The 22,443-nt window shown below is 41.4% G+C and overlaps 1 protein-coding gene across 1 annotated transcript in view; it reads right to left on the bottom strand.

Moving 5' to 3' along the window:
- The window catches only part of SLIT3 (slit guidance ligand 3), a 760,437-nt gene that overhangs the window by 96,618 nt on the left and 641,376 nt on the right, over positions 1-22,443 (bottom strand). The window contains exon 26 of the mRNA XM_026660830.2: positions 20,447-20,571. Coding sequence (XP_026516615.1) covers positions 20,447-20,571 — 125 coding nt within the window. The remainder of the gene's footprint in view (positions 1-20,446; positions 20,572-22,443) is intronic.

The following is a 22,443-nucleotide window of genomic DNA, read 5'->3' as shown; positions in this document are numbered from 1 at the left end:
TAAATAACCACACTCTAAGATAAGAAAAATATCTCAAATTAAACTAAAAGGTTATTGAAGTAACATTTTTCATTTAAAATCATGGTTCACATCCTGTGTTACTATAATAATATTTTTGTGACTAATCTGTAATAGTCTTTATATGGCTGAAGCAGTCCCCTGAGTCAACAGGGGCAGAAGAAGTGGCTGCATGCAACATTGGAGAACCTAGCTTTCACTTTAAAGTGTTCAGTGGCAGGTTTGATGATTTGCCTTCGGCTGGATTCAGGTTTGGTTAACTTCTTGCAGACCCGTCTGCACTCAGAACAAGATGTATATATAGATATGCTGTCCCCAACTCCCTCTCTTAATTGTTACATCTTGCAGTGCTCAGTCAAAACATAGGCCCCAATCCTGCCCCAGACAGGTGCAAGGGTCCACATCCATGAATCCAACTGCAGGATCAGGGCTGGAAAGGAAGCTTATCAGGGCTGTTTCAATGGCAGCTGAAGTGCCTATCATGCTATAAATACTATGTAAATACCAACAATCCAAAACCCTTGCAGGCTTGCTACCCTGGGATTGATGCAGTCTCATCAGTTTCAACTAGCCAGGAATTTTAGAAAACAACCAGTAGTCATGAGGAGCTATAGAGAAATTGTTGAATATGGTTGATAGCTGCTTTTCCCTCACATTGCTCATGATGTATATTCCATCTAGGTGCTTATATGCTCCCCACCTCAGTTACCATAGATCTGAGTCCCCCAAATGTTAATGATCAACATAGTGTGAGGTAGGGAAATATTCCCATTTTACAGATGGGAGAAACCAAGGCAGAGAGAGACTAAGCACCTTGCCAAGGTCACACAGAAGTCTGTGACAGAAATGGAAGTTGAAACCACAGTTCCTGACTGCAAATCCATTGGTTTAGCCACAAACCCCAGCATTAGGCAGAGGGGAGGGCTTGCGTTTGCTGTGCTTGTTTGTTCTCTCTCCAGGCCAAAAGGAGAAAGGGAGAACATCCATCAGGATGCTCCGATTCTGAAGGTCAGGGAAGCAGAAGACCCAGGTCCAAAAAGCAGGAGCCAGACCTGATCAAATACTGGAATGACTGGGGACTAGCAGAGCCCACTCATTCTTCTTAATTTGGGGAGTGGGCTTTGCTGGAGCTTTGCTCAGGAACTGGCACAGGTACCTTCTGCTTCACTGATACCCAAGCCTCTGCCAAACAACTTGGCATTCTCCATTTGAATCATTCACTGTAAAAGGTCTTGGGGAAGAGGGGAGGATGCTGAAAGCGAAGAGGAAAGCTCATGCAGCTTTTGTTTTGGCACTGTGTGTTCCACAGCACTTACAGGATGCCAGCCACATCTAATACACTGCCACCCGCTGCAGTGTTGCCTCTGCTTTGTCCATCTGTATTGCAAACCCTACATGCTCGACATGTCATCCTAGTGAAGCCGGGATGATGCCATGCTTAATATTTCTCAAGTGCTCAGCACAAATGCTTTCCCATATCCCTGGTAAATGGAGTATTTTGCAGATGATTCAGTACTGTAGGTATCCTTTCAACTTCACAGATACTCTGTGTTCTCTTGGCATCGAAGTCTGAAACCCTCTGTGAGCTAACTAAGCATAGCAACACGCAAAACAAAAAGCCCAGAATTTATTTTTCCAAAAGTTCTACACACACTCTCGCAACAGCCTTTCAAACACCATGTGTAACAATATTCATATTACCTTTCATGCAACTATGCACGTTTCCTTGGAAGTTACTGGTGACTATTACTAAAGATCTGTGTTAAAATGAAAGCACACCCTTCAAAAGCATTTTCTAACCCCTCGTATCTGCACATGAAATCCTGATGATTCAGAGCCCAGTTTTCACTTCTTCACTACATAAGCCTGTGTTACTGGGTTTCAGAGGCCTCAGGCACCCTGGAAATTGAACAATGTTTTCTGCTGAATCAGACTTTTAATTATAACACTAATTTGCTGTGTGACACTAGGTAAAGAGGAACCTCTGCCTCAGTTTACCCATTTCCAAAAAGTGGGATAACACAACTTGCCTCTCTCTCTCTGATCTCATGAGTGTGAGCTGTCTGTTCACCACTCTGAGTTCTTTAGAAGAAGGTGCTATGCAAGTGAAATATTTTATCGTACACAAAAATGTGGAAAACAAAGAGTAAGCAGAGACTATTTAAAATATCAGTATTGAGTAAGCTACAGCTAATCAGGCCACTTCACTTCTGAATGAGAGAGACCATGCAGGGGTCTAATGTGCTTTAACTTCACAGCTTGAGTTAATGCATCTTGACTTTCCTGAGTGTTCCTATATAGACGAGCCCTAAGACATGCTGAAAACATCTTTCAAATAAAGATTGCAAGTCTCTGGTCCCAATTTACAACAATACTGGCATATTTGTAAAGGATTAATTTCTTTAAATGTCAAGCACCAATCCTCAACTCAGTTCATTTACTCTTGAACTGAAGACAACTCTTTGACCTACATACCCTGAAAATTAATTGTCTGTTCTCAAAAAGGGAAAACATTGAACATTTGGTCCAAGACGAAGGGTGTGTGAATTAAGCTGGAACTGGAAAAGGAGGTGCAAGCTTTGCTTCCAAAGATCTGGCCCGTAGACAAAAACAACATGATTGTCTCAGTGATTCATGTTGCTAGATTGGAGGGTCTCCTTTTGACTGTAACTCTTATTTTTAGGGATTTGTAACTCTACTCTAAACATTTTGTTGTAGTTTGATGGTAAAGCAAAAGCATCAGCCTAGAGACATTTTCTGATGAGTTTTGCAAAACAACACCTGCCCACCCCAAAAAAATCTGCTTGGCTACTCCCATAGAAGAGGGAAGGAACAACATGGATTTTGACATAAAGTTCCTACAAATGGCAAGGCAGAGTGCATACACGTCAGGACCACATTTGGATTTCACATGTACCCCTGTAAATCTGGAGTAAATCAACCGGCTCCAACTTTAGTAGAGTTGCTCCAAATGAACATTCCTGTGAAAAAGCAGAATCTGGCCCACAGAAAACATAAGTTCTTCTTTTAGTCCCAGCACTAATTTAAATAAACGGTACTGAACAGTGCTGTACATACAGGCTGTAGATCACAAGAATTGTATCAGATTTTGGACTCAATTACTGGCCCGTACTTATTACATTTTCCAGGATCAAATACATCATAACAGCAAAAAGCCAAGAAGAATTGGCATAAACCAACGGAGAGTTGGGCAAATGGGGCAAAGAGAGGTTATGTGAATACATGTTTGATGAAAAAACACATTTGCTTTGATAATATTTTGACCATTTAAATTGGTTTGCTGTCATAATGTGGAAAGTGAATATTTGTTGGTGCAATGGTTTGTGACATACAAGTTCACCAAGCCATCTGATATTTTGGGTTTTTGTCCACCTACTTCTAAAAGGGTCAGCCAGTCACAGAGAATCCTACTAGTTCATCATACCCCAGAAAGAGGGCTTCATCCTGCACTACTGAAATCACTGTGTTTGACCAATAACTTCAATGGGCGCAGCACCGAGCTCATAATGAAGAGACAAAGTTAAAGCAACTACTTCATGGACAACCCGTACGCTGAAAAATGTTTGCATTAAGTGTCTGAACAATTAGAAATAACAGACAAAAACAGTCTGCTTTTGCACATAATACATGCACAAAAAGAAAGCCAAATTTTGTCAAATCATTGTCTGTAAATTATTTCTCCAGCTCTACCATAAATAATAATACCACCTAACATTTTGCATCAGTAGATGTCAAAGCACTTTACATTATCATTATCAGGGCTGCCCAGAGGGAGGGGGGGGCAAGTGGGGCAATTTGCCCTGGGCCCCACAGGGGCCCCCACGAGAATATAGTATTCTATAGTATTGCAACTTTTTTTTATGGAAGGGGCCCCCGAAATTGCTTTGCCCCAGGCCCCCTGAATCCTCTGGGCGGTGCTGATCATTATCCCTATTTTACATATATCTGGAAACTAAGGCACAGAGCAACGATGTGATTTGTCCAAGGTCACCCTGCAGGTCAATGGCAAAGCAGGGAACAGAACCCAGGACTCCACCCATTAGGCCACACTGACAGTCATAACCACTAAGTAGCCATATTTTTCAAGTGAGTTAAAAATAAATCAGGCACCTGCTGATACAGAGGCTATTATTTCATAATATGCCGGTAATAAATATTTAAGGAATCCATCTCATAGTACCTGTGCGTCATTAACTGGGCAAATACTGCAATAATATTTCCATCAAGATTCACTCGGTATTTTAAATTAACTTGATTTGCCTGTGCCCTTAACCCCATTGAGTTAGCACCAGGCAAATTTCTCAATTAAGTTTTAAAAGCACAAATATTCACGGAAAATGAATTTCAAGGTAACGTACACAGGAATTTGCAGAAATTGAATTTTGAATTTCCACCTGTGAGTATTTGCATCACAAGTGCTTGAGCACTAATTTAACCTGACAAATCACCACCAACATAAACAGATCAAATACTATCTACTCCAAAAAATCCTCATGTTTATGCCATGTAATTTTAAGAATTTACAAAAGTACCAAGTAGTTCTGGAAAAAAAGAGAGGAAACCAACCAGTTCACAGATATTCTCTGAGCAACAGACTAAATAGACTGGGTAAGTTATTTACTGAGAATTATTCATTTCTAATCAGTTTCCCCTTAAAGAAAGGAACATATCTGGCTCACAGATTAAAGGCACTGGAATCATTTTCCTACTCAGCTTTTTGGAGGAGGTTTGCAAGAAGAAGAACCTTGCATCATATCCTAAAAGCAGCAAAATTTAGGTATGGAGGTTTGATAGATCAACAGATGAACCACGAAATATTATAATTCTCTTATTTACCTCTCATAAGGCAACTCTTATTGCTGCAAAAGACCCAATTCTGCTCAGTTAAACTAGAATAAGAATGGAACAATTGCATCAACCTCATTGGAATGATTCCGTATTTATACCCCTATAGCAGAAATCAAAATGTGGTCTAAAGACTGTCACCCACTGAAAATGTGGGAAAACCAAAAGTTTTCATTGCAGGAGACTTGACATACCACTTATACGTGACTCCAGAAAAACTCAAAGATATGCTAGCTAGCCACTATTTACCAAAAATGAAGTTACAAGACCTGCTGCTGACTTCTTATGTTATTCTAGAATGAAATATTATAATTATCCTTATAAAAGGATGAAAAACCCCTCCACCTCCCCATCGATCTGTGCTGTGTAACATTAATCACTGCTGAGTCATGCTGAGTTTAAAGGTTATTGAAATGTTACCAGATACAATATTCTTCAGGGTACAGAAAACGATAAGACAGAAGGCATAAAATGATTATTCTATGTAACTAGGAGAACCACTTTGTAATTAAGAGACATTTCCTGTAGCTGTAACATATGGTGACTCAATTCAATAAATGATCATTTTGTAAAAAACAACGGCAGACCTCAGACAACAGCAGTGACAGGGAGCCAAGAAGATTCTTATGCCTCCATGGAAAGAGACTAAAGAAACTCTGAGCACCTGGGTAGGCAAAAATCGGAACCACAAGGGGATGAGCAGGAGATTAAGCTGCTTTTCAGTAGCCGCTGTCCTTTTTGGCCTCTGAATTGGAAGTGCAGTAGGCTCCACACCGGTAGAGACACAGAGGCCCACAGGGCAGCCACAGAGCTTTTTTTTCTGGCCGATGGGAGCCTTGTTCAGTGACTAACAAGTCTTTGTATTGGCAGCTGATAAAAAAGTACTCTGAGAAAATGACTGCAGGAGAAAGAAAAAGGGTTTCCAAGCAAATACATAGAAACTGTTAACTCTTCACCCTATGTTATTCCTATTACTAGATTTTGTTGAGGCAGTGCATGGGCAGAACATATGTCACAGTTTTCATATATTTAGTGCAGACACTACGCCAAAGCAAATTCAGTGACAGAATTTTGAAGTAAGACCTAGGAATGTTCCTTTATCGTTTTAAGTATCTGAACTCCTTAAATATAGCTAGTGCTTCCCGAGAGGTCAATACACCAAATCACTCAATTGCAAAACACCATCTTGAAAACATACTCCACTGATACTCCAAAATACTTGGTGTTTACACCTCAACTGCTAGAAGAGGGCCTCATCCTCCCTGTTTGAACTAACCTCATTATCTCTAGCCTGACTCACTCTTGCTTGCATATTTATACCTGCCTCTGGAAATTTCTACTACATGCATCCGGAGAAGTGGGTATTCACCCACGAAAGCTCATGCTCCTATACGTCTGTTAGTCTATAAGGTGCCACAGGACTCTTTGCTGCTTTTACAAAATATCAGTGTAACGTCCCACCACTATCACCACCACAAAAACCTCACAAATGCCAGTGCAATCAACTTACTGGTGTTCTGAATAAAACCCAATAAACCCGCTTTACTGAACAAGAAAAGACTAAATAAGTTCTTTACTATACAAGAAACTTAAAGCGCTACTTTCCAGCAGCTAAACCAAAATGTAAACTACCTTTAAGCTTTTATCTGTCCTGGGATGCCATCCTAAACTGAAATATCTACTGGGTTTAATAGTTTAGTTGTTCTGCTGCTGTGAAATTAAAAAAAGTTGAAAATATCTCCCCCTTCCAAAATGTATTAGTGCATGACTCCATTCTTTAGCCATATTTAACTAGCATATTAAGTTCTGAATACTTAAGAAACCAAGTTTCTTAAGTATTCAGAACTGTACTGCTACCTGTGACATTACTGATGATTGTCCCAGTCTTGCAATCATTTTTGCTTGGATTAATGGCACTTTGCAAAGTCATAGCAACCTGCCCGCTTAGATCAGATTTCAGAGTCAGGATGTAAGTTGGTGTACATACAAGGAGGTAACTAGAACAAGGCAAAGCAATGTTTGTTTTTGCTTTATAAGAACCATCTCTGGTTTGATGGGGGAGAGTGGAGAGGAAATAATCCATACACCAATGAGTGGAAAAGACACAAAAGCCCTTTAGAGAAAGGCAGGTTAATTTCAAACTTCTATAAAGGATATTCAAAAAGAAAACACACACAGATTAATGAAGTATACAACAGCTTCCCTTTAATAACTACATGAGATAAACACAAGCTGTAAATACAAATTAAAAGAAGCAGGAAGAATTTATACAGATGACTAAGAAAACATGAAGGGATGAAGTCAGCTATCCAACCAATGCACTTAATTATAAGTTTGGTAGAAAAAGACTATCATGAAGTTCTGTTTACAACTGTAACATTTCAAAGCCCTTCATTATAAAGGAAACCAACGTTTATATGTTGAGAATGTTAAGAAAAACCAAAACTTAATGAAGTGTGCTGTAAAACTAAAAACAAACCATTACAAAACCCTATTATGCAAACTGCTACACAAATGAAATTGGGGGACAGCTACACAAAGGGAAATATGTGGATTGCTACATCCATATCTGGTGTAATGAACCTAAACCAGCTGCACATCTGTGTGAAGAAAGGATCTGGATCTCAACAAAATGATTACTGATGTTGCAGAAGTGGAGAATGAAACTAGCTTTGAAATATTTGATTCCTTTGATGGGATAGATATGAAAAAGAACACCCCAAACCACAGCCTATTTACTGTACCATTCTCTCCCACTCACTTTTTACCACAGAAACCTCTTAAGACAAAGGATTCCATATCAAATCACATTGCCTTGGGAGGCAATATACACAGATCGCTGCATGAAGTTGAGGTCACTCAGATCTGTCTCCTTTTTGGCAAATCCAGATGATGCAGTTTCCTCGTTTATCCTGTACCTGGCCAACATAAGATGGCTAAGGCTCAATCGGGATAAAATGCAGATGATGCTAGCTGGCAGGGTTAGGTAATTAGAAGAAGTGTCAGGGTGCATGTCTGATCCATCTGTTGGTGGCATATATACAAAATTATTTGACAAAGCAGGTATTTCGGACAATATTAAGGTACTTTTGAATCTGACTGCTCTTAGATAGCAAGCTAGAAGCAGAGACTCAGACAGATTTTGTTAATCTGTGTTTTGCAAATAGCTGTGCCTATTCCTAGCCAATGAACACCTTGCACAGTCATTCATGCCTTTGCCACTGTGACACTGGCAGACCAGTTACCAGCTCATGCCAAGGCCCATAAGCCTCACTGAACATTGACAAATGCATAGCTGGAAACCAGTCTGGCTCACCTGTGTGTTAGCTTTGTTAAAATAGATGTTAAGTTGATAAGAATGTGTTTAGACTTGATGGAATGCTTGTAGGATGTGGCATGTATTGATCTCACTTATAACCTCTGTAGTCCATGGCATAAAGTTATATTGAGTGTTCGCATTGTAAATCTCTGTAACTGTGGAACACCAAACAGGAAAGAAGCATTAATTAGCATAAAGTGCTGGTCCTGTGGACAAGAAGCCTCATTGAAACCACATGAACCACTGTGAAACATCAAAGGACAAAAGCTTTGTTGATTGCCCCCCCACTGCCACACCCACCCATGAAGAGAAGATGGGTACCACACTTGATTCATCAGTTTGAACTCTGGGGGAACGGAACAAAATGCCTGATGAGAAGAAACTGTATCACTATGCTGCTTGGAATTCGTCAAGGGCAATATTTCTAAGCATGAGCAAGGAATTCCCAAGTTGCTTGGTTTGGATTAGTCCTAAAGGACATATAGAACTTGCATATCATATCATTGCATATTACCTTTTGGAACCAAAGACTGTATCTCATTTGTGTGTGCATGTTTATCTGCTTTAACCGTAGAAATAACTCTCATTTCTTTTTCTTAGTTAATACATCTTCAGTTAGTACTATAGGATTGGCTACAAGCATTGTCTTTGGTTTGAGATCTGAGGTACATTTCACCCTGGGGTAAGGGACTGGTCCTTTGGGACTGGGAGTAACCTGAATATTATGGTTGATTTTTGGTGTAAAGGACCATCTATCACAAATGCGGGCTTGCCTGGGTGACAAGACAGCTTGGAGTATCCAAGGGGACTGCCTGTGACTCCATGTTAAGGCTGTTATAGTGCTTTTAGGAGTTCACACTTGGTTGGTGAGGTCTAATTATAGAACACACCCAATTTGGGGTTTCGGCCCTCTTCCTTGACAGTCTGACCTGAGGTTGGCACTCATGTTTGTGAGCTACCTTAGACAGCTTGACAGCCACCTCCAGGTTACATTACTGCAAGTGATAATAAATTAACCACATTCCTTGGTAACCTGTGCCAATGGTTGATTACCCTCACTGTTAAAAAGTTGCATTATATGATTGTTAATAATCCAATAATCTAATTTAGTTAATGTGAGAAAAAGTTTCATTCATTTCTAATTTTGGTCAAAGTTTCAAATTTGGTTTGATCTCACCTGGACCAGTTCATTCATCCATTTTTGGGTGACACAGCAAGCTAACCTAAACCCTGCCCACTATTTTTCACACATGGTGAGAAATACTACTTGCTGAAAGCCACAGAAGGTGATTTCAGGAGAAGAGATCAGTTTAGATTTTAGCCTCTGAAACCTTCACAGCATTGATGAGTGTAGTAAAGATACAGAGAACTGTTACTGCCTACAAGACTGTATACAGTAATCTTCTGCACCAGTTTGGCTTCAACTGGCATCTGATTAAACAATAATTGGACATGGCAGCAGCACTTTTTAGTGACTTCCTTGTCCTTATTAATAAATCCTATTTGTCAATTTATAGTAAATTAGGCCAACTCTGCTTTCAGCCTCATTTTATTTTAATCAAAAAGATTTATGATCCTCCAGGGTATACTACACCTTCCATTATCTTTGTAGCTAGTAATCAAGATTATGTCTGTCAAAGTCAAGGGGCAAGGATTTGAGGTATTATTAAAAATATTCTGGCATTGGCGCCATCAGTATGAAACTTGATTCTCGGTGGATGCTTGCGGTTTATTTGTTAATAATATACATTATTGTGTATTTCTTCTTGCCTTATGGATCTCTGCTTACACAAGCATGCTGTATTTCAATGCTTGTGTAAGCAGATGCTATAGATAAAGGACTTCCGGGCTTTCAATCAGCAGAAAGAAGAGGTGGAACAAGTCTACCACATGAAAAATCCACATCCTATACTAATGGACAGGAAGCAATCTCCATGAATCCGATGTTGGAACCTCTGGAATACTTCCAGAAATGTAACTACTTAAGAAGTAAACCAAAATCCTAATTTCAATTGAAAAGAAATCTTTGAAGTACCCTAAAATATCCTATTATAGATGTTTCCAGATTTATATAATTCAGACTACAGGAAAGATGACAAAGTAGGGCTTAATTAGAATTTCAGAATGATAATGCAAACAAACTGAAAAAAATAGAGGAAAATTTTCTCTTGTCTCTTTCCATTAATGTACTGATCTTAGGTGTTACTTGTAAAAAGCAGGTACAAAAACTTTTCAGGCAAGAATTTGATTTTCAAGAAGACAATGTCCCTTTAAAGTGTGGCTTATCTCCTCCAAAAATGTCTGTGACATCAGAGCATGCCACAACATCATGAAAGACCAAGTGTGACATGAGTGATGGCCATATGTAATGTTTGGGTACTGCCACATCCCGTGACTGATGTGAGATGGATGGACACAGTTAAGTCAGTTGGGTTAAATGGTTTTAGAGAGGGTCAGTAACAATCAAAAACAATTAAAAGGACAATCACGTTTTATTCTCCTTTTAAAACCAACAATCATAGTAAACATTTAATATTAGAGCATTTTGTTCTGTGGAGGACACATAACCACTTGGCACATAGCATGACAGGAGCCAGTGTGGCACTTAACACTGGCTTATTCCAGTCACACAAATCAGGAGCCAAAATACTGATGTTCAGTTTTGTGGATTAAGCATGTCAGCATGTGAATAACCTGATCCCTCCCTTGCCAAAGCACATAAGCACAGGTTTACCCCAGAGACTCTCAGAGATATAAGGAGGAACAGACTCCAGAGAGAACAGAGGAGGCAAGTCTTTCTGACCTCCACATGGCTCAGTGACTGAGACTGTGAGACCAACGGGCAAGGACTGATAGAATGCAAGAGGCTTTGATACAACTGTACCTATTGTGCATGGGCTTTGTCTAAATGAGCCGATCACCCATTTTGAGGCAAGATATGGCATTGCACCTTTTCCGTTCTATAGGAGGTAATGCACTCTCACTTTCCAATGAAAAGTGTTTTCTCTACTGCCTTAGATTGCTTAGACCAATTTCACGCAAAACCATACCAAGGGAGAGGAAAACAAGGAATTAACCTCTGAGGAGAGGTAATGAGCTTAAATTCTGCTGAGGGTCTCAGACAGAGAAAGACAAAGGCTAGAAGATCATGTCTTATATGGTGAAGTCAATGCCAGAGCTGCACAGGAAAGGTAAAAGAAAAAAGCCAATCATGAGAGGCTTTAATAATAAGGGGGAATAAGGGGGACTGTCTGGTGTGACTGATGGCTTCAATTGGGTGGCTGGTCAGACTGAAAGAAAGATTAATAGTTAAATACACACAGCCTGACTAAGCGGGGACATAACAATCTACAGATACCTGAAGGAAGAGGACACCAAGGAGAGAGAGAAATTACTTAACATAATAAGAATGGGTATAACTGGGACTGAGAGGATGATATTAAGAAAAGGAAATTCAATTTGACATTAAAATAAGCTTCTAAGAGTGAGATTTATTATAGTGTGGAATGGGAAAAGAAAGAGGTGGGAGCTTCATCTCTTTGGACACTTAAAACTAGATAGATGAGTAAATGTACAATGGTGAACAATCCTGCATTGGCAGGGGACTGGAGGAGAAGTCTTCTTTATATCAATTCTCGGTTATATCACCAGCTGAGGCTCTGACTCTCTAATTTATTTAAAGTCACCTTTATTGTGGGGAAACATTTCTGCTGATCCCTTTCTCCTGATGCAGCACTGAACAATCAGAGTCAATGTCTCAGGTCACTCAACATCTGCTTTCTCACTGCCCTAGAGCAAATGGAAACATTTCCTCAGGCTTGGCTTCATTGTTAACAGCCCTCATTAGGCCAAAGCATAACACATCACTGTGCTTTTTACAGGGCTCCTGATGAGTATGTGCCTGCCTCACCACCCTCAGCCAGCAACTGTGGCCTGTAATCCTTGCTTAAGCCTTTAATTTGTATACTCTAGTGCAGGGGTAGGCAGCCTATGGCACGCGTGCCGAAGGTGGCATGCAAGCTGATTTTCAGTGGCACTCACACTGTCCGGGTCCTGGCCACCAGTCCGGGGGGCTCTGCATTTTAATTTAATTTTAAATGAAGCTTCTTAAACATTTTAAAAGCATTATTTACTTTACATACAACAATAGTTTAGTTATATATTATAGACTTATAAAAAGAGACCTTCTAAAAACGTTAAAATGTATTACTGGCACGCGAAACCTTAAATTAGAGTGAATAAATGAAGACTCGGCACACCACTTCTGAAAGGTTGCCGACCCCTGCTCTAGTGGGTGTAAATCCTCACTTTCCCTAAACCTACTGTAGCAGGGGAAAAGGATCCCTACACAAATCAGCTAACTGATGCATAGTTATGTCTTGGGAAGCATGAATAAAACCTCCAAGTGTGAACAGGTGGGTGCTATGCTTTCCTCTTTCATAGTCTTCCTGTCTTGGAGGCATCAGATGAAATTATAACCCCTGCTGGTGCCAATGGTCTTTGCCTACAAAATCCACACACACACAGGGGCTCTTATTTTAGAGGGCCACCCATTACTCCTCCCTTATCTTTCAACCTCTCTGGCTCTCCCCTTTATCTTGCAGAGAGCAGGAAGTACTCCTACATTCACTGATAATTATTCTAAGTACTGTAGCTTCATCAGAAAAATCTCAAGGCTTCCAAGGATGGCATCACAGGATGGGAATCTAGTTCACTGAGACAGAATCTCCTAACAGCAGCAATATTTCGCTGCACTGATTTTTTTCACACTAATCAAACTTGGCAAGGGACTAGCATTCCACTATCTTTCCCCCCACCCTGATGCTGTTAATGGAAAGAGGCCCAGATAGGATAACATGTAAAGACCGAGACGTTTGAACTCTCCTTCATATGTGGAAGAGTGCAGGCAAGATTTAAGAGTTCCTTCCAATTTCTCCTCTTTCTGGAATTCAGACTGAAGGATTTTTCTTGCACTGACTGATGTACGGAGGATTTATGCACATATGTTAATAGACCCAAAGAAATAAAAGAAAGGAGTTGTTTTCCCAAATGGCATAGTCTAAGAAATTAGAGCTGACATATAGTCTCGTATAGCTGCTTCGGAGGATGGGGGAGAGCAGTGTGGCCAGAAGTGGAGAGACTCTGGCCCTGCCTCTTCCCTTCTGTCTCTGCTGGCTGTGCTGCCTATCCTTGCTCCCTCTGTTGGTGGGAAAGGCTGCGTCCCACCTCTCCCTCTCTATACCCGTTCATAAGCCGACCCCCATCTCTGGGGCTTCCCTTTTTTACTAAAAAAATTCGGCCTATGAACGAGTATATATGGTAATTATAATTTAGCCATGACCTGTGTGCTATCTATCATAATGCTTGTGTAAAAAACGTACTCAATAGACTATGTGAATTAAAATCGTGCCATTATCTGCATACATAGGAGTCCATACAGTCCACAAAATTCAGTATTCAAAGACGGAGAAAAGCCAGAAAGAAAGACTTCAGAATCTATTTTATAGTGATCCATCCTCAGACTGACAAACATCCTACAAGGGAAGGCACAGATATTTTTTAAATGATGGTATCTATGATGGGGAAGGGAGAAAGCAATGGATATGCTGGCCGAAACCTTGAGAGCTAAGGGTTACCAGGTTCAGACACACGCACTGATCGTTGAAGCCTTGGGCACATGGGACCCCAGTAATGAGAGAGTGCTGAGAGAATGCGGAATCGGTCAACGCTACGCTCGGCTGATGCACCAACTCATGTTGTCAGATGCCATCGGGTGGTCGAAGGACATCTACATAGAACACAGCACCGGACATCAGCAATACCAGGAGGGATGAGCTGGAGTGCCAATGAGAAGTGCAGTCAGGAAAGTAACTGAAATACTTTCCTCATGGATTGTATTTTCTAAATGGACAACCAACCTAATTCTCAATTACTGAGGGACAATCTCCACTCATTGATATATTTTGCTTTCCACAACCAAATCTCTGTACAACTTTTCATGAGTGATGTACCCGAGTATTCGGATTCTAATATCTAAACTCTATTGTTAAATCTATTCACATAAATTTGGGTTATTGCTAATTACGTACTCTATGTATCATATGACTTTAAAAACAAACTTTGTATTTGTGGATAATCTAAGCACTATACCAAGGTATACAGGCACTCTTTTCTCAACCTATGTATTATATAATTTTTTTAACATTAACTTTAATAAAATGTTTAGAAGACTCATATGTCATTGTTTCAGTGGAAATTGTATAAAGTGAACTTCAGTTAAACAGCTGCATGTTAGCTGACAATGACATCCTGAAGTTATTCCTGGTAAATCCTGCTAGTCCCCATAGGTGGCACTCTTACACTATCCGCTGCTTAGACACCAATGCTCTTCAAAGGCAAGAATCCTGAAGGCAAGGTTTCCTACAAGGCTTATCTGTAACAAACACATTCAGTACCCAATATGGGGAGAGAGCAGCAGCAGAGATAACTATCAGCACTTACTTTCCCCCATTTTAAAGCCGGCATATTTCTACCCTCATTAAATGGAACTGTCTGTCCCACAAGCCTGCCAGCTCAGATTTAGAGTGAACAATTCATGAGCTACCTCACTTTTAAGTTCAGCCTAAGATATGCAGAGTTATACACAAGAGACATTGCTAACAAATATGTACATGTATCAAAGGGGTAGCCGTGTTAGTCGGGATCTGTAAAAGCAGCAGAGTCCAGTGGCACCTTATAGACTAACAGACATATTGGAGCATGAGCTTTCGTGGGTGAATACCCTGTATCTGACGAAGTGGCTATTCGCCCACGAAACCTCATGCTCCAATACGTCTGTTAGTCTATAAGGTGCCACAGGACTCTTTGCTTCTTTTACAAATATGTACATGTGCATTCCAGTGGGAAAAAAGACTTAAAAGGACACCAAATGTAGCATTCCTGGTGTAATTGTACCAAAGGGCCAGCTTTAAATATGGTAATGCAAAGAAGATTACAAGCCTACTGCTTCCACTGCTATGCTATCTATAGTAACTGGAAGAAACTCTTGATACCATAAGCTGATTGGCGATTGGTCACTTGAACTAAATTTTCTGCTGAGTGGCACTCTGTGATTTTGAATGGCCACCATGAATACTGAAACCCCAGATAATTTAACACCCCATTTCAGGGAACCCAGAGACACTGTATACACTTCAGCTCAATTGAATGAGGTTATAAGGACAATAAGGGTGGTTGGTGTTTTTTTCCTCCAGTGATATACTCCTCCACACAGGATTTTCTCCAAACTTACATCAAACAAGGAAAAACAAATGCTGTGAGGGAAGATTTAGGGTAATTTATCAAGATCTGGGAAATAGCTTCCAGATGGACAGAGCTGTTTGGTGCTGGCTGGTGAGAAGGAAGCAAGGTATTGTTATTGAATTAGCATGAATCTCTGGCAGAGAACAGCTTGGTAGAAATAGAGTGCTCCCTTCATATGGTTTACATTTGGACCTGTCAAATTTTACTTTTACTCAAAAACCCACGGTGAAGATCCAGGGTTCTTTTTTACTTATTAAATTTTCCCCAGTTCCCCCTGTACTAGTTACAAGTCAGTATTTTTAAGCTGTCTGCTTTGCTTTAAATGCCACACCTGGGTATGTTCACTCTTTGCCTTGCCTGGATGAGAGTACTTGCAAGCTCAAAAGCGGTTCTGTATCAGACCAAGTTCACACAGTGAATGTCACCTGAGAATGTGAGTCAGAGAGAGAGAGAGAGAGAAGAAAAGCTAAACTTTCTATAAGATTTTTAAAATAAGTCACCTCAAGAGCTTATCAAAATGGTTCTAAGTAAAGTTGATCCACTCTGAGGTCTAGTGTACACTAGAGAAGGTTTGCTGGTATAGCTCTACATGGATAGTTATACTAGCAAACCCTCCTAGTGTAGCTGCAGCTTTTACCACCAAAAAAACCCCCTGCATCTACACAAGGGTTTTTGCCAACATAAGACATGTAAAAAAACTCACCCCGCCCCAACCAACATTATATTACCAATGAAAGTTTGTAGTATACACCTGGCCTGCCTCACACATAGCTACTCCACAACATGTATCTTCTAGCATAACGCATACAAAATATGAATGCATAAATCTATACATTCTCCAGTGACCATGGATCAAAGTTATTTACTTTCATTGACATTATCTCAGCAGTCTCCTAGTCCTGCTTTCAATAATTCAGGGTTTGTTTGTTTTGTACATACCAAATTCAAAATGATCACCCTGACTCTAAATGTTTTACTGACACATGGAGACAAGATAGCCACAGATTTCCCTAAATTATATTAGTCAAACTTTTGTCATAAACTGCAGCTTCTGACTGATTTCAACACCCAAAGAAAGTCTCCAAAGTTATTTGTGTAAGTAAGGAGCAATGGTTCTCTCAAAGATAAACTGGGTGATAGTAAATAAAACGTAAAAATAGTAAATATAAGTTATAGCTCTTTTTTGCAATAAGATTTTCCTGGTTCAGCATCTGATCTTGACTTTTCTATCCTTAGGTCTTCACTTACAGTGGTTTGCAGAGTACAGAGACCGTACACCCTGCCAGCATGGCATGGGTGGTGGGTATAATAGACCAGGGAAGACTTAGCCTTCCTTGGCACTGCCGCTGACCTGCTGCCAGACACCTGGGCCGCAATGGCCCCCACCTTGCCTGAGGCCCCCACCCCCTGCTGCTGCTGCCTGCCTGGTCTCCTCCACTCCACCCTCTCCCTCCGGAGGTCCCCGCTGCTCGCCATGTCCCTCCTCCTCGGAGTTGGGGGAGTGAGGAGGGACGCAGAGAGCCAGCGGCCGGCAGAGTGAGGAGGCTGGGTGTTGAGGCCAGCAGCTCGGGGTGGGGGGGCTTCAGGGGCGGGAGGGACTGGCACTGGGGCTGGCCTGGTGCCGGGGGGGCTGGCAGCAGTGGGGGCCAGTGTCTCAGCTGAGGGAGGGTTTTCAGGGTGGGCCCAGGCCGGCACTGGCAGTGGGAGCTGTGGCTCGGCTGGGGGAGAGCCATCAGGGCTGGGGGGCCCGATGGCTTGGCCTGGTGCTGGGGCTGGCCCGGTGCTGGCTGGGGGGAGGGCAGCGACTCGGCTGGGGGGGCTGTCAGGGGCAGGGGGCCGGCAGCTCAGCCTGGTGCTGGTGGCTTGGCCTGGTGCTGGGAGGGGCCCGGGGGGCCAGCAACTCAGCCCAGTGTGGCTGGGGCTAGTGGGCCGGGGCTCCTCCGGTCGCGGGGGGGTCCTCGGGGTGTCTTCTTTTATGGGGGTGGTTTTTGGGGCTCCAGTGTGCGGGGGGACAGGGCCATGGGTGGAAGAGGTGGGGCCATGGGGCTAGCATCCCCAAAGTGGGGGTTCACCAGCCGCCCATGCAGTGCGGGTATAAATAGCAGTGTAGATGGGGAGCCACTGCTAAGGGAAGTAAAGTAGATTGCCCTACATGTGTGTAACATAGGGTATGTACCCTATGCTGCTCTCTACATGCCCAAGCAATGCCTCCCACATCTATACCGCTATTTTTAGCAGTGTACTGTCCTCTGTATCCCTGCTGCAGTGAAAGGCTCTGGCTGGGGGGAGGCAATGGGAAAAGGCTTCGCCAGCTCCCCACTACTGGCATATTTCCACTCTGCCTCCCCTCAGCTGGAGCCTTTCACTGCCATGTGTAGCTTCACACACCAAAGAACATGGACGTAGACTGCCTTTCACTGCAGAATGTAGCTAACCGTACCTTACACACTGCTGCAAGTATAAATAAGGTCTTAGAGAGGCTCCAGTGAGATACCACTAGGAAAGATTGGTGTGAAGAGGCCTGTACTTTACGTTGTCCAAGGCAGCAAAAGTTCAACTCAGCTTGTTACATAAAATTGTTTGTGAAACTCAGCAAAAGCTGGTGACAAATAGACTGGTACAAACTGGATTAGTTATGTGAAAAGAACTGTGATAAGGGATCTGCAAGGCTCCTGGTAGAGCTACGGCTTGATATGACGACAAGCTGAAAGACTCTAGAAATGGGAGGAATCGTTTATAGCTGAAATCACCAAAATGTGTTTTGATTGGTTAATGTTAATAGGCTGAGGCTGAGGTCCCTTCTTGGACATTGTGTACCTGGGAGTCATTCAGCAAGAGCAGGAGAACAGTTGGACCAGAAAGAGAGAGAGTTTACCATCATGGCTCCCACCTCCACCACCTCCTGGGACCCCCCCGGATCCATTATGACACCATCCTGATCTTGAAATGCATCCTGAACAGACTGGGCCAGAGAGAGGAAAACAATGACACCACCACCACCAGCAGCTTGCAGTAGGGCCTAAACAGCATCTAGAATATGAGCCTTGGGTTTCTGCTGTCACCCCCTCCATCATGTGTCCCATTCCTAGCTCTCTCTTTTTGCCTTCTGTGTAATGAGACAGCCAAAACTGCATCTTTGTACACTGCTGTGTGCTAGTGAGGTAGCTAAAAGCAATGCCCTACATTGTCCAATGTTGGAACAAGGGTGCCAGGCCTCACAGTGGCAGATAAGACTGTGTGTTGGGCCCACGTTTCTCCAGGAGCAAGGTGGCAAGTAAGAGTCACCACCAGAGACAGCAGCAGTATTTTCTATCTTTGCTGTTCTTTTCTGGTCTCTTGTTTGTGAGTGTATTTGTTTTATTTTATCTTCCAGGGAACAGGAGCAGACTTCAACAACAGCAGCAGCTCCAGACTATCTCAATTAATACCATCTCTAATACCATCTAAAAGACTGTCAAACAAGGGGTTTCCCTTATCAAAACTCTCTAAAGTGAAAGGGAAAGGAAACAAGGGAGATTGTTAAAAGGAAAGCTTTACTTAATACTTCACGTTTCAAATGCTTTAATTGTTTTCTGTTCTTTTTCTGTATCTTTAATAAAAAGGTTAAAAGATTTGTAACGGTGGTTGTTACAGTGGGAGTCACCAGGGATAACACAAAATCCCAGATCACACTGAACTGTTCAATGTTGTAAGCATGAACAATGATTTCATTAATATTTTATCACTTGTGGGCCAGACACAACAGGAGAAAGCCCATGATTGATGCAACCCGCTTCTTAATCTAAAGGGGATGCCCCATTCTTTATACTTGACAGCCCAGTCCCTGACATGTATGAACATACGATTATTTGCATTATTTAATTTTATATTTTAAACACCATAACTACTTTACATGTCATGCTACTCTTGATAGTTCTATTAAGCTCCCAGTTATCTCAGTGGGAGCTGGGAACCTAGATGAAAGGCAGCATGTAGCCCTATCATTAACAGTGGAAGTTCTGCACCAGCACTGAGGAAATGGTATTGCTAAATGACTAGATTTTCCGGTACGCAGTACTGGAATTGATAGTAAAGTGTTCTCTCTCTCTCTCTCTCTCTCTGATACTGCTACGTATTCTATTACTAAGGATAAGTGTACTTCACATCAATAGTATTTCACATTTTCAAATTACTATACAAACACTCACAACTGAGTTGAATTAGTGCTATTGGACCCAATCACCAGCTCTGTATAAAATGAGTATCAATTAGTGGTTACCATATAGGAACATCTCCTATATACACCTCTACCCCGATAGAACGCGACCCGATATAACACGAATTCAGATATAACGCGGTAAAGCAGTGCACTCCGGTGGATCAAAGCAAGTTCGATATAACACGGTTTCACCTATAACGCGGTAAGATTTTTTGGCTCCCGAGGATAGCATTATATCGAGGTAGAGGTGTATAAGCACACTTATACCAATGGTGGTACCTTACATCCACTTTTCCCAGATGTACATGACTACACAAGGTGCAAGACTGAAGAATTAGGCTCATTATCCCAATTTGAAAGAGGAAGACAGTTTACAAGACTTGGCCAAGGCCACACAGAGTTAGTAACAGAGTCAGGATCTAATTTAGACCTAACTTAGAGCCTCAGTCTTCTTCCCCCAGGCCTGGCTGCTTCTAGCATGGCTGTTTTGGTGCTGATGTTAAAAATGAAATCAACTTTTACATTCTCACCAGTATATAAAAAGTTTAAAGAACAAATACGCACATTACATGGAAAAAACATCTGTAGCTGTGTGCAGTTAAAAGGCACACAACCTACTTGAGCAAGGGATGTTTGAGCTTACTTGCCTGTACAACTGACCCCCTATTTATACAACATTAAGGAAGCCAGCAGAAAGCTAAGAATACTGTGTGACTTTTAAGGTAGTTCAAGTATAGTCATACCTTGAAACCGAATGGACAAGTGCATCGATAGAACTCCACTGGATCATTGTTGCATGTCCCATTGTTCTTACATGGACTGGAAAGGCAAGGATTACACTTGGACACAATGCTGATATCTACCGGTCCTGCAAAAATAAAAGTGTAGAATACAAGTGGAAAATGTGGATTGCAAAATTCATTCTTAGTTAATGCACAAGATATTTACCAGTACTGACACTGTGTGTTTTCTGCCCCCTGCAGTAACAATAGTATGGGCCACTGATAGCACTTCATGTGATAATGTTTAATCACAAGGGATTAATTCAAATTTTAAATCCTTCAAGTGTTGGACAAATCTTAATGATATCTGGATTCTTGTCTAAAGAGAGAAACACCCAGCCTGCAAAAACGGACTGCACGTGTCATAAGATTGGTTTACTATCAAGATTTTTGGAAATTTCCACTTCAATAAATGCTGGAAATTCTGCAAGAGCAGGCTCTGACTGCTAATATTTGGCATTTCTAGTTTGTGGATGAGACCAAAAGAGAAAGTGCAGATTCAGCAGCAAAAATTAAAAATGGGTACAAGACAGTTGCACAAAGATTTGTGAAGCTCAAGAAAGGTTCAATTAGAGGTTTAGGAGATGGTTCAATGTTTCACAATCCCTAGTTTTAATATGGTTTATTTTTGACTTAATTCCTTCCTGTTCTTATTGTAGAAAAAGCAATATGCAAAACATAGATATATCTGGGAAATGATGCAACTGTTATTGCCCTGGATAAGCACACCAATCCATATTTAAGCCATTTAATAAATTACATAATTGGAAACAACCATTTCCAAACAGGTAGGGGAAGGTGTGACCAAAAATACTCCTGCACTCACACCTTACATACTATTATAATAATCTTTGTACAAAATATGCCTTGTGAGGCATCATTTGAAAATTAGTAATTCACTGGTCAATAATATCATGGTGAAATGTATGTAGCAACATTACATGTTAAGTTATGAAGTCCCCCTGCATGAGGTTCATAGCACATGTTTAAAACCACAGCTCTACCCAGGCAGAAGTATTCTGAACGAAGATTTACCTCAATTTACATATAAGTAGTGAACAGGGTCCTTGAGACAGCCGGGAGAGAAAATGGCAGTAGACAAAGCAAATTTGCATTTCAGCAAAGATGAGGAGAAAGAACATGAAGCCTCCTTCACCACCAGACTCTATGTCGCCTTCTTTACTGTTTGAATAAACTTTGCTTTGAGGGGTAACTCTCAGAAGAATCCACTTCAAAGACTATCCAATTGGACTATAAAAGAAAGGGGGCAGAAAACCCCAAGCTATCTCTCACTCTCTCTTTCACCCAAGAATACAAAGGAACCAGACCTTTGACTTTGGGGGTAGATCCTGATCTTAGAATTTGGTCAGCCATGTTGCTGGGAACCTGTGGTAAGAATTTTACCTTGAACTAAGACAAGCTTGTTATGTTCTAGCTACTAGAAAGTATTTTATCTTTATTTTCATTACCATTTCTGACTTTAATACCTGATACTTGAATTCACTTAAAATCCTATCTTTTGTTAATAAACTTGTTTTATTCTTTAATCTAAACCAATCCTGTGCTGTGTTTAAACAGAACTCTTTGAAAACTCCAGTTAAAGTAGCTGACTGTTGAACATTAACCCTTTACAGGGATAATGAGTCTTTAATATCTAAAGTGCCCAGGAGAGGGCTGTACAGTGCAGAACACACATTTCAGGGAGTATTCAGTATTGGGAGTGTGTTGAGGCCACCCTGCAGGTAGTAACCAAGGCTGGTGGGAAGCCAGAGTGTGACTAGAGTGTTGCTGACAGGCTGCTGGGGCCAAAGCTACTGGGCCAGGGCTGCAGCTACACACAGACACTCAGGCTATGACCTGTATGCCCACAGGCTCTTTGTGAGTGGCCCTTGTTGGGGGCTACAACACTAGGGTTACCATATCTAACAAATAAAAAAAGAGGACCCTCCACGGGGCCC

Source organism: Terrapene carolina, unplaced genomic scaffold (assembly GCF_002925995.2).
Source record: "Terrapene carolina triunguis isolate 2854851 unplaced genomic scaffold, T_m_triunguis-2.0 Scaffold838, whole genome shotgun sequence".
Taxonomy (NCBI): Eukaryota; Metazoa; Chordata; order Testudines; family Emydidae; genus Terrapene; species Terrapene triunguis.
The sequence above is the reverse complement of the archived record's forward strand: the minus strand, read 5'-3'. Positions and strand labels throughout refer to the sequence as shown.